The 18059-nt window shown below is 31.6% G+C and overlaps 1 protein-coding gene across 1 annotated transcript; it reads left to right on the plus strand.

The window, feature by feature from the left end:
* The first annotated feature begins 454 nt into the window (after positions 1-454).
* LOC147069080 (uncharacterized) lies at positions 455-17456 on the plus strand. The gene is made up of 2 exons (XM_085950974.1): positions 455-506; positions 16241-17456. The coding sequence occupies exons 1-2, from the start codon at positions 489-491 to the stop codon at positions 17240-17242; spliced, it is 1020 nt and encodes a 339-aa protein (XP_085807100.1). The 5' UTR covers positions 455-488; the 3' UTR covers positions 17243-17456.
* Positions 17457-18059: the final 603 nt, after the last annotated feature.

An 18059-nucleotide genomic window follows, 5' to 3' on the forward strand; every position in this document is an offset into this window, starting at 1 on the left:
AACAAATTGATGTGTTCACAGCTCGCTTTCGCTCTCCGATTGGCAGCTAGTCCAAAATTTCGTCGCACCTATAGTTGAAAATTATTTGCTGTTTCACTTATGTACGCTCTTAAGGATAAGATGCCCGTAGCTTAATTAGAAAAGCATACTGGCGCAAATTCAGCAGATATAGCTTCAAGTCCCATCGGGTGTCGTATTTTTTTCCATAAAATGATTTTTTCTAGTGTGTATTTATCTGTTTTATTGATAATTAATTTTCTATAGTCCTGTTTTGAAAATATTAAAACTATAAGAGCTTGGAATCGAATGGGTTAAATCGTCCATGCATCTTTCTCAATCCATTCCAAACAAAAAATGTCGCGAATCTTCGTTCACTTTTGTTTGATTAAAAAAATCTTCTAAAGTTTCCCCCATACTTGTCCAGTATATAAAGCAATGGGCGACAAAAACTGGCAGTTTGAGCCGACCTGTTCAACGAATCTAACAAGATGGCGTCAATAAAAGCGGTGAGTCTTAATACATACACAATAATCATTAATAAGAATTATATACACCCTTAAAATGCCGGTAATTCATTAATAAAAATGACGGTAAAACTATTTTGACAATGTATCCTTGTATTTGACCTTAAATAACGTATATAATCAAGAAGCTACAGTTACAAACATTTGAACTACCCCAATATTAATAATTATAATCATAATAACCTACACATTTTTTTTTAATTTACTTTCTACCTACTCAACTACTTCTTTAATCCAGTTCGATATTATGACTTAATATGCATTGTATACATAAGAATTTCTGCATTCTAGATAACTATCTGTGAAACCAGTATTGAATATTCTCTTAATGTGGATGTATACAATGTAATTAAGTTGGTGTTTAACTATTTTTGAGCCCTTCAGGCCGTCTGATCTAGTCGCCGCAAACGCTAATTATTTCATACAACCACTTTGTTTTGGCTTCGTTTTTCTCCCTTATTTTACAACGTTTTTCTTAGCTCGTATTCTTATTTGTCCGGTACAAATCTTGCAATAGATTTTTAACTAACTTATAGACTAGCTAGATATTTGAAACTTTTAGAATATATCAGAACACGATGCCAATGCATTTTTTTAATACTTTCAGCCATGTTTAAGTAGAATTGAATTAATTTTCAGTTAATTCTGTTTTGTATGAAAAGTTATTTCGACACCATTATTGGTTTCATTCATTTCATTCATCTGGGTCCTAGCAACTAAATTATTAATATATACGTGCGTTACTATGGAAATCAATATGACATGTCAAGTACAATTTGTTTTGATCGTTTAAGCTAGTCAAGTCAAGTTTATATGATTCAATAGAAAATTCAAAAACCTTGTTATATAAAAAGTTCTTTTTATCTTGTAATTGTTTTTGTTTAGTTTTTCATCATAGTAAGCCCAATCAAACTCATAAAACCCACAAAACCCATAGCCAATTCACACGATTAGTAATATATACTATGGTTGTTTCTCTTAGGTTACTAGTAAAAATCTCAATCGCAATGACAAAATCATTTGATTTTGATATATTCCATTTACGTGAGAATGTGTTTAAGAGGGCGTTGTTTTATTATGTATTAAAATATATATATAAATATATATTTCTTATCTTGTTGTATTAATATATTCAATATGTTTTTCAATTCAAGTAGTGTAACTTTTCTGACATATAAGTATAAAAATGTATTTTCATATGAACTTACGATTATTTCATTTGAAAAGTTATTAGCATTTTCCTATTAACTGATTGAATATTTTGACCTGACTTTTTTTAAATACCAAAATTTTTCATAATGTATAATTTGAGAATGACACAATATTTTTAAAATATTGAAATCAGCTATTTAATCGTTTGTTTTAATGTTTACGTTTAAGTTAATTCACTCATCTTAGTTAGGTATATTATTCACTTGGATTCCTTTAATGATCAGTTCCTAAGTTATGCATCTAGTATATTAAACTAATACCCGTAATATTTGTGCCACGATCTTGTGCTGCACTAGCATGCCTGGCTCATGCTCTCTGAGCTATAATTCGCAAGACTCAGACAAACGCATATCGTTTTCCAATCATACATACGTCGTAGTTATGTCTTTACTTTAGTTTCACCTTATTGTAAGTTCCGGGCTTAAAACAAGCATATTGTGTCATAATAAAAAAAACCTTTAAACACTTGACTTCCTTGGTAGGCTCTCAAGACCCTTATGGAGAATATAAAGCTGATTATTCATCCATTGTGTCTTTTCTTTGGATCCCAGACAATGGATGGTAATAGACGAGCTTTTTTACTACTTCCAAGTTACACAGTGGACGATTTCGCAATTTTATAAAAATGATTATAATTATGGTTACGGAATGCGTAATATTAATATCGTATAACACAATAATTTCTGCATTCTCTCGGACTGAATTATTTAAAAAAAAACACAAATTTTCTGTTAAATTCTGGCAAAAATAAGAAATTTTGGTTATATTACAATACGTCATTGGTCGATTTATACTATTTTGTTTGTAGCACCGTCATTAAAACAAATTAGTTGTTTGCCTTTATTATAAAATAAACATTTTTTGATATCGTAGATTACCCTTGGATCCATATTTTGTCATGCAATTTTAATTTGTTGTTATAAGCTATATTTTTAACTTGTGGGTTAATCCATTTTAAGATTAACTACTCCAAATATATCGACTGTAGAAAGGAAAAAAGACGTAACCCTAAGTTTTTTCAAAATAGGTTTTATTGGATATTAACGTTGATACGACTAAATACACGTTGTGGCCAAAGGATGTGAGCTGTAAATGCTGATTTAATATCTAAATTTATTTGATTGGTTTTCGCATTTCTATCTTATTTCTGTTGATAATATAATATCTACGTAACTATTAAAAAGTGAACTTACTGTGAGCTCTTAAAATTCCAATGTAAATTTTGACATATTGTAATAAAGTACTTACTATATTAATATTCATTTGTAAAAATTTCCATATTCACTCCTAAGCGGAGAAAAATATAATCTTCTACTCAGTAGAGGTTATATTATTAAGATAGTTTGTACGAAAAATGCATAATTAAAACTCGACAAGCCCATTGAGTCCTTGCACTGGATTGAAAAAAGCAACGCACATACTTTTCAGTAGCGAAATAGAAGTGAGGCGAGTGCTCTACAAACTATGCCAAGTGGGTGTATGTATAGAGAAGTACAAAAATAAAAATAAAACTATATTTGCTGGGGGGAAGGGGGGTACTTAAACAAAAAAGGTTGAATAACGCTGGTTAAACAATAAGCAAGATGATATTAATAATATGATGTCTACTATTTTATTATATTGTTATTTATGACATTCGTAAAATTTGATATGCGATAACTATTCAGAGATTATCATATTATTATGCAGAAAACTGTGGTTGAGTAGGTATATAGAAAACAAAATCACACATAAAAGAGAAAACTCTCGATTTCATTTCACTAATAGATTTTGGAAACAGTAGTCCACCGTATGAGCAATATATTCGTATACTTTGTGCTACTATCATAAAAAATATTAACGAAAAATTTACAATTCACAGTGGACGATAAATTTTATTTCTAAGATATTTTTTTTTACTATTTTTCTTTATGTGCTATTGTATTATCAAGGAATAGGTCGATGTTTAAAATCTACGTATTTAATTGGCAGTCCAGTCCGTATAAAATATGTTATTTGTGGTAAACAACGTGTTCAATAAAATACATTACTAATTTTCGTAAATATCATAGTGGCTTAAATTCCGGCCTATAGAGTCGAGGGTCCCAGGTAGTAAACATATTGTTTTTCAATTTGTGTATGAGTCAGAGTATGGACCTAATAGGTTGAGCAAGTGGCTGACATCCATTTCTCGTAAAAACAAAAATCTGTCAATACAAACCTCCACTCTGTGGAGGCCCTTATGATCCTATTAGGATCGGACATGGTCGAAAGAAATATCATAGTGAGTATTTAATAGTTTTTTTTTTCAATAAACTTGTGAATCTATCCGAGTACAAGGGATAAAATGTATTGCAAGTATGACCATATTGAAAAATAACGTCTCGTAATGGAAGGCAAAATAATGATGAAATACAAATATTTACATATTAGATTACGTTTCATATATTATATTATGACACCATATATATTTTGACACCCACGGTGGCCACGCGGCTTAAGCTTTGGACTATTACGCCGTGGGTCTCAGGTTCGAATCCTGGGTCTGGCAAGTACACATATTGTTTTTCAATTTGTGTGTGAATCAGGGTATGGACCTAATAGGTTGAGCAAGTGGCTGACATCCATTTCTCGTAAAAAACAAAATCTGTTAACACAAACCTCTACTCTGTGGATGCCCATAATATGATCCTATTAGGATCGGACATGGTCGAAAAAAAATATACTTAAGTATATATATTATGACGTTAACTAAATAAAGGTAGTATTACAATTTTTTTCGCCTGCGGCATTGACTGTAATTTTCATTTGTATTTATTAGATGTGCGTGTGTCAGATAAATACTTATATTGAAATTAACTAAGAAGACATTTTAATATTACCTGATTCTTTAAACACCTTTCCACCTTCCACCAACACTAGTATTAGTGATTCAATAATAAAATGTCGTAGATTAAGAATCTATATAATAATGACGTGGTGCTGTTTTTAGCCGAATACCCCCGAATAAAATGTCCCATGTTTTAGTATTGCACTGTTTCGTGTTTTCATTGTTTGTCTCCATGCAACGTATAGTCTTCGCCACTGATGTTTATAACATTTTTACGTTAGTATCACGAGGTGAACGGTTATATACAAGAAAAGTGGTCATTGGAGGAGTATAAATATTAACATAGTGATTATTTATTCAACAAGAATGCATAATATTATTAGCATATCGTAAGGAAAATGTGTTAATTTTATGCAATTTCGTGTTATAACTAACGTTAAATAAAAAAATAAACATCTTTTCCAAATACCAGCCTTAAAAAGCGACCAATCATTGAAAATTTTAAAAAAATCAATGAAAATAATACGGCCATGAGAACCTACGCTACTTTCTTTGATATGCTGTTAACACAATAATTAAACATTCGTTTAAAACAATTCGTTCTATAATCGTTATATACTCGTACTTAGTAAAAATTAACCACTATAATGCACCTTATCTTGGTGGTTAAAAAAAATGAATTAATTAAAATAAAACAAAATATTATTCAATAGTTATTCCATATACATAATTAAAATAACACCCAGTACCTATTTCACCCGCTTTAATAAGGCATTGTCAATTGGAACCACTGACTTAATATCATTGAGAATGTCATACAAAAGTGGGCGACATTCAACGTTTAAATCCAAGTTTATTTATATACGTTTGATATTACAAATTATCAATTGAAAACGTTTGCAATATGACATGGAGGAGGTAATAGAATAGTAAATAATATTTTATACGTAATCTAATGATTCAACTGCTAATTAGAGTATATTTAAGCAACTTATAAAACAAAATTTAACCTAAACTTACCTTACACAAGTGGAAATAACATCAATATCTGGATCAATTTAGTTGAATATAATAATCACTCTTTAATTGACAATATTATGTGGAATAATAATTGTGAGCTATGTGTTGTGTTTTATTGTGATTAAGTACTTAGTATCGATATTAAATTTTCGAGTATCAACAAATGCCACTCCTAATTATTCAGCAGTGTTCTTAATATCCCACTTCATGTCGGACGCTTTATAAACGTATTAAAGAACGTGAAGATTAAGTTCTATTATCTCGAAAAATAAATCGACGACATTTTGATACCTAAGTATTTTATATGTCCATTAGGAATCTATTAAGTAACGTAGATTTTGTGCGGTGGCCGTTATTAACCAAAAAAATGTTTTTGAAAAACACTATACAGTACTGGACCGCCCCCAAATATCAATATAATGTACTGTCACCACTTGAGCATAAAATATCTAGCAAATTTCAAGGTTCTACGTAAAATTGACTAAAATTGACCCTGACAGAAAAAAGTCGCAAATTTTTATTTTATCTTTCTTATTATTATACCTACAAAGAGTAGAGTATTGATTCAATCGATTATAAGCTTTAACACCAATATCAAACACCATATGGTAACACCATAGCTTTTAATGCTACAGCTAATGTGACAGGAAGTCCGTAAATTTCAAAAACATTCGTAAACTTTAATGACACAACTAAACAAGTTTATGCAAATCATCGGCTCGAGCCACACGAGCTTTTTACATTCTTTGATTATTAGATTTATGACACTAAAAATGCGTGAGAATATACTGATCTTCTACAAAACGTACCTATGAGGTACAGCAATCAACATTTTTCTACAATAATTAATTAGGTACTAAATGGATTCTCTTTTATTAGCCTGGGGCGTCGTAATGTGAAATCAAAACCTTTTAAAATATTATATTGTACATATTCTGTTCTTATATAATATAAACTAAATTATTTTTATTAAATTCAACTAATTTGCGTTAACATTATACACGTATATTATGAGAGGTCAGAATGCAAGAAGGCGTTTAGTATTTGCATTAACGGCCCACGTGCTCGTCGTAGGTCAAAATTGAGTTTTTATTGTATTTTCAAACCATGATCCTGGACACTCCTTAAACGTTGTAAATAATCTATTTATATAATTTTGAAGCCTTATTATCTTTTATATTTATTTTAAACATTTGATGACTGCATAAAGTATTTTTGTTACATAAAATAGTATTCTTTTAAACCTCTCGCTCTAATGTTTTAGAATATAGTCATATTTCGGTACATAACTGTGTAGTGGTGTTAAGATTTTTTACGTTTATTAATTTTAAACGCATTTATGAAACCATTAGTATAATTTATTACGAGATATTTTTTGTAAAATATTCACAATAAAAAATTATATTGATAATCTCTGTGATCCCAAATTTGACAAGAATTAGGCATTTTATTATTCAAAAAATCGGCAAGATTAACACATTTGATACTTATTATAAGCTATGTCTTTGACCATTCAAGTGTGATAAACATCTTATGAATTGCTTTATAATAATTATTGACCTAATAATAAGGTAGTGTTTTTTTGAAATACGCCATTTCTTTTGTCATTCCCTAGTGGTTAAGCTACAACATACGACCGTAGCCATAAATTGACAAACTATAATTAAAGTAGTGAGTAAAATTATGTTAACGCGCGTGTTTGAACATGTACCTAACCGAAATTTTTTTTATTTTTTTTAAACGGTACATGTTCAAACACGTGCGTCAATATTATTTTACTCCTTACTTCAATTATAGTTTGTCAATTTATGGCTACGGCCGTATGTTGTAGCTTAACCACTGGGGAATGACAAAAGAAATGGCGTATTTCAAAAAAACACTACCTTATTCTTAGGTCAATAATTATTATAAAGCAATCATTATTCATAAGATGTTTATCACACTTGAATGGTCAAAGACATAGCTTATAATAATTATCTTTAGAATCATCTTCAAATGTGTTAATCTTGCCAATTTTTTGAATAATAAAATGCCTAATTCTTGTCAAATTTGGGATCACAGAGATTATCAATATAATTTTTTATCGTGAATATTTTACAAAAATTATCTCGTTTAAAATTATACTTATGGTTTTATAAATGCGTTTGAAAATTAATAAACGTAAAAAATCTTGACACCACTGCACAGTTATGTACCGAAATATGACTATATTCTAAAACATTAGAGCGAGAGGTTTAAAAGAATACTATTTTATGTAACAAAAATACTTTATGCAGTCATCAAATGTTTAAAATAAATATAAAAGATAATAAGGCTTCAAAATTATATAAATAGATTATCTACAACGTTTAAGGAGTGTCGAAGATCATGGTTTGAAAATACAATAAAAAATCAATTTCGACCTTCGACGAGCATGTCCCCCCTTAAACTATATATTACTACTATTTCATCCTGTCATGCCCCAGCGTAGGGGAATAGAGTAAGCACAAGTTTGGTCCATCGCCAACTGTAATCATGCAAAACCTGCACCACTGCAGGGTGAAGGAGTCTCGGAGAGGGCGACAGAACCCTTGAGGTTGTGCCACAAGAATACAAATTGTCGAACTCTCTGGCGGCATCCGGAACACGTGTAATTACTTTAATCACCGAGGGCTGCCGTGTCCGCTCATGAGCTCGTGCTTGGAGTACGGTCGTACCAACGCACCCCTAAATGTACTTCCTGAGTGGCAGCGTTGAGCGTTGTGCCCAACTCAAACGTATACGCTACAATGCCAACAGGAGCAAATTTAAAATCTGTATAATATATGCGATCTGTATAATATATGCGTAATAAATAGATTGTATCATTCGGCTTAAAGTTCATATTGTACATAAAAACACATTTATAAATTTTAACAATAATTAATTATGTTTTATATATTTCCTAAAATAAGTATATTAATCAATGTCTCCGTCAAATCTTCAAAATCAATTTTAAAACAAGTCTTTTATCTTTAAAGGTGTTAGCAACCAAATTCATTTCAAAATATAAATATTTATAGGTTTTAAATTGGTATTTCTGTAGTATTTTATTATAGAAAGAGAGAGTTTTGGAAACGCAGTGAAATTCTACGATGTCATTTTAAAATCAATAACGTCGCTATAATGTTGCAAATGTTTTAATTTGCTGACAAGGATCTATATTTTTCATTGATTATTGTTTTAGAATTTAACATATTTTTACTATTAGTGATAACCATTCAGGACACATTGTAAATTCTTAAATTAGTCTTTAGCTATTTCGGTTGTTACGCCATTGTTTAGATGTTTCTTGATTATATACTACAGGAATACGTACTAATAAAATTAAAATACAACACTGTGATATCCAAAGTAGCTTTTAACTAATTAACTAACTTTGATACATAATTTAGATTGTTCGATTTTATAAAATAGAATTCTATGCTGACTCAATTAATACCCAGACACATTGATGAAAAAATTCTCAAGATTTCCGATCCAAGAGTTGGTATGTCTCTAAATCACCTTATGGAGTAATTTCAATCTAAAGTTTGACATGCCCTCTAAAATCAGGCATAATGCTTATTATTTATTTGTGCTTTAATTGCATGTTAATGTAATAAGTACATATTTATAATATAGAGACACATGTAATCCGTTATTAACTCTAAATACCTAAAAATATTTAAATACCTATGAATCCTAAGCCTAGTCATCAGATAGTCCAAACTAATATATTATATTATATTATTATGTCCACGTAAAATTTATACAACTGTTTGTTATAAATACACGTGTTACAATACATTTGTTTGAAACCAGGGAACTCAGAAATAATGGAAACTGAAATACACAACGGGTAAGGCGATAGCAGGTAACCGACTCGAGTAAGGATGAATCCGGGTTAAACTTACACACGTGTCTAGAATACGTTAAACATCGAATACTGAAAACTGCTCTCGGTTTGTGCATTTACGCTCATTTAATGTTGGTGTATTACACACACTATTGCACGTGCATAATGCGTGCTTCATTTTCGTAGGACACTCACACATTTAAAAGCCTGTTTCACCATGCGGCGTATTGAATATAGCCTATTGGTATTCTATTTATTATCTGTTCTGTGTTTGAAACTCAACGCGTGTCCACAATTTTGCTATCAAATTAAACGTAGTTCAGACGATTGCTAACGTTAAAATTTGCGCTTTAATTTAACAAACATTCCACGAGACCATGCGTCTCTACTTTCGATGAAACTACTTTTTCGTAAATATGGTTACAATTGCTTGTTTGTCAGCAGTCAGCACATATTGTTTTCACGCAAAACAAGCGCTTTTATTTGAAAATATTAGTAGGCAGTTTTTATGCAATGTAAATATTGTTAATAGACTTACCAACTTTCGGCAGCAGCCCCACGTTATATTAAAGTGAAGTTGTACAAAGTCTAATAATTAAATTAGAAACAGCATATTCATGTACCGTACAATTCATATGGGCATCACTTGTATCTGACCACTAAAATTTATTGAAAAATTAATACCCACTATAATAGTATTATCAATAATAATAATTGAAGGCAGGTGAAGACATTCATTTTTTTTGAACTGGCAATGCAGTCTCGTAGATCAAACCGTGTACTACAAGACGGTAGTAATAGTTAGGTAGTCAAAGTATTATAGAGCATTGAAAATTATCAGACAATCTAAAAACAAGATAATTATAAGATAAAAATAACTTTTTATATACAACGTTTTTAAATTCTGTTGAACCATATAAACTTGACTTGACTAGCTTAAACGATCAAAAAAATTTGTACTTGACATGTCATATTGATTTCCATAGTAACGAAAGTGTATATTAATAATCTTGTTGCTCCCCCAGCAACCAATAATGGTGTCGAAATACCTTTTCATACAAAACAGAATTAACTGAAAATGTATTCAATTCTACTTAAATACGGCTAAAAGTATTAAAAAAATGCATTGGTATCATGTTCTGATATATTATAAAAGTTTCAAATGTCTAGCTAGTCGGGAAGTTAGTTAAAAATCGATTGCAAGATTTGTACCGGACAAAGAACCAGCGGACAAATAAGAATACGAGTTGAGAAAAACGTTGTAAAAATAATGTATATTTCGTTCAAGGTAAAAACATGTATTGTCTATGGTCTACATCCACGTCAGACTTAATAGTGCATAGGAATCATATTAACTCAAAAGTTTCCCCCCTGTGAAACACCGGACGAACGGATGAGCGCAATTAATTATAAGCAACCCCAGACAAAAACCGACGCCCTTTAGAGTAATTGACTTTAAAATATTTAATCAACGATACCTATGTTAGACATGTGTGTGACATAACATGTTGTTCTCCTATTTATATACCATTCAATTATTAATAACCATGGTTTATCAAAAACGATGTATTTTATTTATGTTTTTTTTTTTTTTTAAATTCGAAAATATTATTAATAGCTGAATGAAATTTTTAGACTTTATATATTAATATCTTAAAGATTTCATCTGTTATTATGTCATGGCATCGAATATAACAATATTTGTTTAACCTTTTAAATAATGATTTATTCTTGACAGGTAGAAAAATGAAAATATGTCTGTGTCCGTCCATATTGCATATTTTAACATAGGTTCATTATTCATTATTTATTATCTAATCATCTGATAACGAATGCAGGTAGTCTTGTCTTCCGGTTCTTCTCCAATCGCTGACGTTTTAAAAATATCTCCTTTCACTTTTAACAATCTCTCATATTATATCTATATCTCATATTCATGTAGGGGTAGGCAGATTATTCGTTGCATGGAGGGAGCATATTATAAAGGACAAACAATGCGGTCGATTCATTAGAAATAACATCTTATTTTTTTTAAATAATCGAAGCATAAAAATCTTGACAACATAACTATTGTTGTATTATAATACGCATTCCCGCTGTAATACACATATTGTCTGTGGAAAGGAAAAGGGTGTAATCCACACAAATAAAATTTTACAGGAGGTACATCAACGTTTTTGTTATTGTTTTGGTCAACGTTAAAGTGAACAATATACATAATCTTGAAATGCATCATAATTATTAATTTGGTTTTATATCACTAATCTGATATTAATTATTGAGTTAATTAAATAAAAAATCAACAAAAATAATAGTTAGGATGTTTTTCCTACGTTGTTTTCTTCTTTTTTTTAATTGTTAACAAAAATTTAGATAATAAATCGGCATTTTCAGCTTATTTCCTTTGGACACTACGTGTATTTAGTCGTTTATAACGTTATTATGCAATAAAACATATTTTGAAAAATTGAGGGTTACGCCCTTTCTCCTTTCTACAGTTGATATTATAATAACTGTTCATCGCACAAGCAATATTTTTATAAGGGTTCCTTCAAACCTGTTAACTCCACAGACCTCCACGTAGCTAAAACTACTATTATTTGAAAGAAGGTTTCACGAAACCCTCCAATTCTCAGTAGTGTAATTAGGTATATAAAATATTTATGATAGCCGAAAATAAATAATAATAAAATATGCAAGTGTGTAGGTACATGCTACGAACGAATTTGCAGAACATTTGTAAAAATAAATTAATGTGGGTAACATTCCAAGTTTGATTAAGGGCGGCACTTTGCCTAGAAGGTCGTAAACACAATATTTCAACCCACAAGTCTTCCACAAAAATATCTGTGCATGAAAAATGATTCACAAATTAAAGGTCCCTGCCAATAATGCGTGTCCGGAAACTTGTACGTATTCAGTTTGCTATATCAGACTTCACCGTCTGTCCGTAAGACCGTCCAACCTCTTTGGGTCGTATAGTACTGACATAAAATTAATGTCTATATAAAACACGGCTCTTGTCGGTTTACACTTTACAGTAAGACACTAGCAAACAAATTTTGAAAATAGCCGATATACTGGATTATTTTTTAGGTTAGGTTGGGTTGGGTTAGGTTTTTATTCTTGAATGAATTTTGCCAAAATCGGCTATGAAAATTGAATTAATGCTCATATTAAATCTAATAAAATTGGAGACCATTACACTATACGGTCATCTCTTTCCGATAAGAAAGCTCACGGCAAACTGTGCCACGGTGAAAAGTTTAACGTACAATTTACATTTAATCCCAATATTGGTGTCCTGAGCTTTTACACGTTAAATTTACCTCTATGGCACATGCGGTCCTGCTTATGCAGAATTTACAATCGCATATTTACCTTAGAAGTTGAATTACTCAATAAATATACTTATATCTTTTTTATCTTCAAGACATCATTATGTACCTCTATATTAATTGCGTATTTAATATGATTATTTTATTAGTGTAAAATAGCATTGTATTCATTGGAATCAGGTTTAGATACTGATTGCTATTTATCAGCAATGCAGGTGTTGTTTGTTTGATAAAAACCCCCAAATAGAATCCTTCTTAATTACATCATCAAAACCCAATCAAAACTAGTTTTTTATAATTTTATGGCTTGAGTACACTTCGTAACATACCTAAATTTGAACTCACAATGTTCATTGGCTTTTAGCATAATATATTCATTTTTCTCCCATTCTTAATAAACCAGAATTCTTATATTGTACATAATTATGCAAATATAATATCATTAGTATATGGCCAATTTTTTTTTTTTTTCAAAAGAATTAAATTTTTTTAATATACTTACTCAAATAATAATCATTTAAATATTTTCCGATGTTTCTATGCCGTTTAAAACTCGTTTCACAGAAACTATCTTATTTATTGCGACAATTTTAAGTTTTTTTTTTAATTTCTAGTCAATCCTGTAAATGCTATAAAAAATAATTATTCAACTAATTCTTTAAGTAAGTATTACGTCATGTTAATTTTTTTTATTTCCTTTACCTATTTTTTTTCAATTAGTTACAACCTTAGCATCCGCGGTGAAATAGTGATAGAACGTACTCATTTACATACGTATGTTAGAATCTCACGCCCTTAAAAATCCGTTATTTATTTTTCAACGTATTTTTCGATACCATATTTCAAAGAAACAACTCAAAAAACCTTGTTCCGAGATAACAGCGTTTGAAATTTTTGCAGAAATTCTTATTTTAATTTTAACGTCTTGATTTTGAAGGAAATGATCTTTTTTTAAATATAGTTTAGTAGAATTCAGTTTTAGAATATTACAGTTTAAGAAGGAATTAACCCAAATATTAATTTATCATATAATTGAATTAATGATTAATGATTTTTTGACACGTTGAAGAAATTTTTGATACTTTTTTTGCTGAATTAAAAAGAAAAGACTTTTCTACATCGAATGGCATTAATATTACCTCAATACCTTTACATTTTGAGTTGTTACCATATTAAAATGGGGTATCGATTTGAACTTAAGCGTGGGTTATTATATAAGTTTAGTGAATGGCTAATAATCATTTCTAGTAACAAAAAATCTATTAAGAATATTCTTCAGGAGGTAACTCCACATCTAAGATGATAAGAAGATCCACATAAGATTGTTATAAAAATATGAATATATTTTTGTGTATCTCCATAAATATCGTTTACCAGCTCCTGTGCATCGGCTTGTTCCAACGTCTCCTCCACAGAACCAATCCAACTTTTCCACAGTCTAAATCACTTCCAATGAGGTACATGTCTAGTCAGGGCCTTTAAAGTCCTGTCGTCTGGAATTTTTTAAAAATGGCCGGCTCATTGCAGTCTTTACTAATTACAAAATCTACCAAAGGTTTGCTATTTAGCTAGATTGTCCAGCGCATTGTTCATTTTCATTCTATAAGTCCCATTTTATATAGTGGGTCCAAAGATTTTACGTAATATCTGTCTCTCAATCACTGCTAATTAATCATCTTCGCTCCAAGTCAGGCACAATATTTCCACTGACATAAATTGAACACTTGCATATTTTGGTCCCGCAAAACTTTAAAAGCTTACTTAAAAAACTATCATCAACGATACAAACTTGATAATAATATCTTTACATCAACAATCATTTATTTAATATCTAGATATTCCCACGAGAATTGGTTATACGTATTTTTTTCGTAAAACATAACGACAAGTTAAATTTCGCGATATTTTTTGCAAGTGTTAAAACGTTTTTTAGCTTCAGCAAGGAAAGGACAAAATAAAAAAAATTCTCTGTGAACCCTGTTCTATCTTTTCTTCCATTTTCGGTAGTTTTCTTGCTTTTGGCTTTTGTGTGGCAGTTAGTTAGTTGTGTCATCGAGAACCTATAAAATAACACTTGCTATAATGCTGTTTTTTATCGATAGAACTCAGAACATTAGCATATGTTGAGTGGTTCATGATATATTACATGTTTTAGAAGGTAATAATGAGAAAATTGTAGGTGATTTCGATAATATGGTCGCAATTTTGGCAGTTTTAAGGTTGTTAACGGATAGGCTTTATTGTGTCCTTTAAAACTATGTATCGTTCACCTCGCTATAATATGTGAGTAGCATAACAAACTATCAATTATATTGTAAAACAAAAAAGCTGGTATAAATTTCTAGGTGCACATAATATTATTGTTGTCGAGATATCGAACAAATCAGATGACCCCCTTAACAATCAACACGTTAATACCTACATTTCGACTTTTGCAGTTAGTGCGTTTTCACTTTTTACGTCGGCATGCGTTGAGTACACAAAAAGGTTGCGTCATATTGACCAAATAAAAAGTGAGATGAAAAATTCTTGACATTAAAAATCTAAAAGTAGACAGACGCGTTAAACTGCATATTTTTTACGAAAGCAAACAAAATGTGTGACCTTATGACGGCACGGCAAACTCTTTGGTGATATATAAGATATTTCACAATGGTGACCGAAGATTTTGTAGATACTTCTTCTAGCCATTTCTTAATTTTTTAAATAAACATTTGTGAAAATACAGAAAAAATGTTTGATAAGCAATATAAGTATAAATATTTATTTTTTTAAACACAAAAAGCAGATGTTCATCTTTGTGGATTTAAGGCTATACCTCAGTTGAGGCATGGTCTAAAAAGATCGTGGCTAGGCGATGCGCGGATTGCGAGTCGCGTGTGCAAATGACCCGCGACCCGCAATCCGCGCATCGCCTAGCCACGATCTTTTTAGAACATGCCTCAACTGAGGTATATCCTTAATAAATGCAATAGCGGCATTTTGTCCCACCCCCTCTAATACAATCTTTTAATTGGCTTAATTAAGTGTTAACTTTGGAATATAGTGTTTTTGTTACAATATCTTCTTTTTCTTGTAGTGTAGCGCCATAGGCGATTCGCTAGTGTATTTGTATCATTTGCTTCAATGCCTGTTTTAATGCTATCAAGATATACTAATACAACTGCAAATTATTAATTTTACCATATCCACGGTGCCACTGTAAAATGATTTGCTTATAACTGAGACAATTTCGTCGAATTGCATTTTAACCAATCACGAATTTTCTCGAAACATGAAATGCAGCTGCAGTAGGATACTGTACTTTTATTTTCTCATAATGTGGCCAAGTATCGTAATTTGGTGTCTGTAATGATACGCAAAACCTATATGTCTTTTCCCACTCGTTTGAGAACATCAAAATTTTAGTCAACTGGTCCAAATAATTTTGAGGTTAGGATTTCATTATCTCATTAAAATACTATTCCTTTTTTGTTTCCAGGTGTTTTTGTTATCCTTGGTTGCTTTCGTAACAGCAGAGCCACCGACGGGATACGACTACCCTAAGCCCTCGCATGGCTTAGAGAGCAGACCGACTTTCCATATTGAGTCTAAGCCAGAGGTAATCTACAGACCAGCCCCTCAACATCACCCTGCCCCACACTACGAACCAGCACCCCAAGTGCACTACCAGCCTCCACAAATTCAACATAAACCTCCTCCACCACCACCACCACGAGTATATTACCGACCAACACAATACAAAGAGCCACCCCCACAAATTCACTACCAACCCGCACCACAAATTCATCACGAGCCAGCACCGCAAATTCATTATCAACCCGCACCAGAAATCCACCATGAGCCAGCACCACAAATTCATTACCAACCCGCACCACAAATCCACCACGAGCCAGCACCACAAATTCACTACCAACCCGCACCACAAATTCATCACGAGCCAGCACCCCAAATCCACTACCAACCTGCGCCACAAATCCACCATGAGCCAGCACCACAAATTCACTACCAACCCGCACCACAAGTTCATCATCAGCCAGCACCCCAAGTTCACTACCAACCCGCACCACAAGTTCACCATCAGCCAGCACCACAAGTTCACTACCAACCTGCACCACAAGTCCATCATCACCAAGCACCACAACAGGAATACGGCCCACCGATTGTGAGCCAACCTTCATTCGTGCAAAGGCCCCAGGTTTCTTTCGCAGCTCCTCATATCCAACAGTCATACCAACCTATCCAGCAGATCAGCACCGTCTACCATGAACAAGAAGACTCCGGTGTTTTGGACGGACCTCTGTTGAATATGGTGCAGAACTTTTTGCTGGACGAGGAGATCAAAGTGCAGCACAGGCCTTCCTCGATAGGAGTTCCATACACGTCATACGGAACACCCATCAACCACAACACCATTGTGGGAGTCGCTCTCGAGCCATCTAGGCCCTCAATCCCCTTCGCTGAGTATGGACCACCGAAATAAATTCAACACCAATTTTAATTTATAACCAATTTAAATTTATTTTTCTGCCACCATATTGGTGGTACAAATATCATACGCTCTGCTATCAGCGCGTTGTTAAAATATGATTTTTGACGCTTTTTGTTTTTTTTTGTTTGTTTGTAATGAATGTTTTTTTATGGTAATGATGTTTGAAGATTTTGTAAATATTTTTCAATAAACATTATTTTAATTATTACACAGTTTTATTTATTATCTATATTCTTGTTATCATAATCGTGTCTGAGACAGGTTATATCAGGCTCTGCTATTCTCGTTTATCTCACATAAGGCAACTTTCATAATCATATGCGTGAGGTACTGACTTCTCACACCAGGGATTCCAGGTTCTACTCCCAGTAAGATCACAATACAGATATGCCGGGAATTTTGAATAAAACGTGAGAGTAAATGAAAATGGTAGTTTTAACCCCTTTAAAAATTCAAAACTATGAAGAAGAAAATATTAAATAGTAGTTTTTGTTCATGGTATTTCATATTATTCTAAATACATTTACAAATTAAAAATAATAATTATTCCATTATTCACAAGTACAAGAACATCAATGATAAAATTTGGCTTCCGGACGTCAGTTGCAATAAATATTTACATAATTAGTAATTTTAATTACCTTTACAATTGATGACAAAAACAATAGCCGTTCGATTGGTGGAATTTGAAGTATAACAAAAGTATAATTACACTAATACCTAACTATCACATATCAACATATCATAACATATCAACATAACGAAACAGAATTACGGTGAATACTATGCTTGCCAAAAACAACTTACT

Source organism: Rhyacophila brunnea, unplaced genomic scaffold (assembly GCF_057557595.1).
Source record: "Rhyacophila brunnea isolate RB1 unplaced genomic scaffold, BYU_Rbru_1.0 scaffold_24, whole genome shotgun sequence".
Lineage (NCBI taxonomy): Eukaryota > Metazoa > Arthropoda > Insecta > Trichoptera > Rhyacophilidae > Rhyacophila > Rhyacophila brunnea.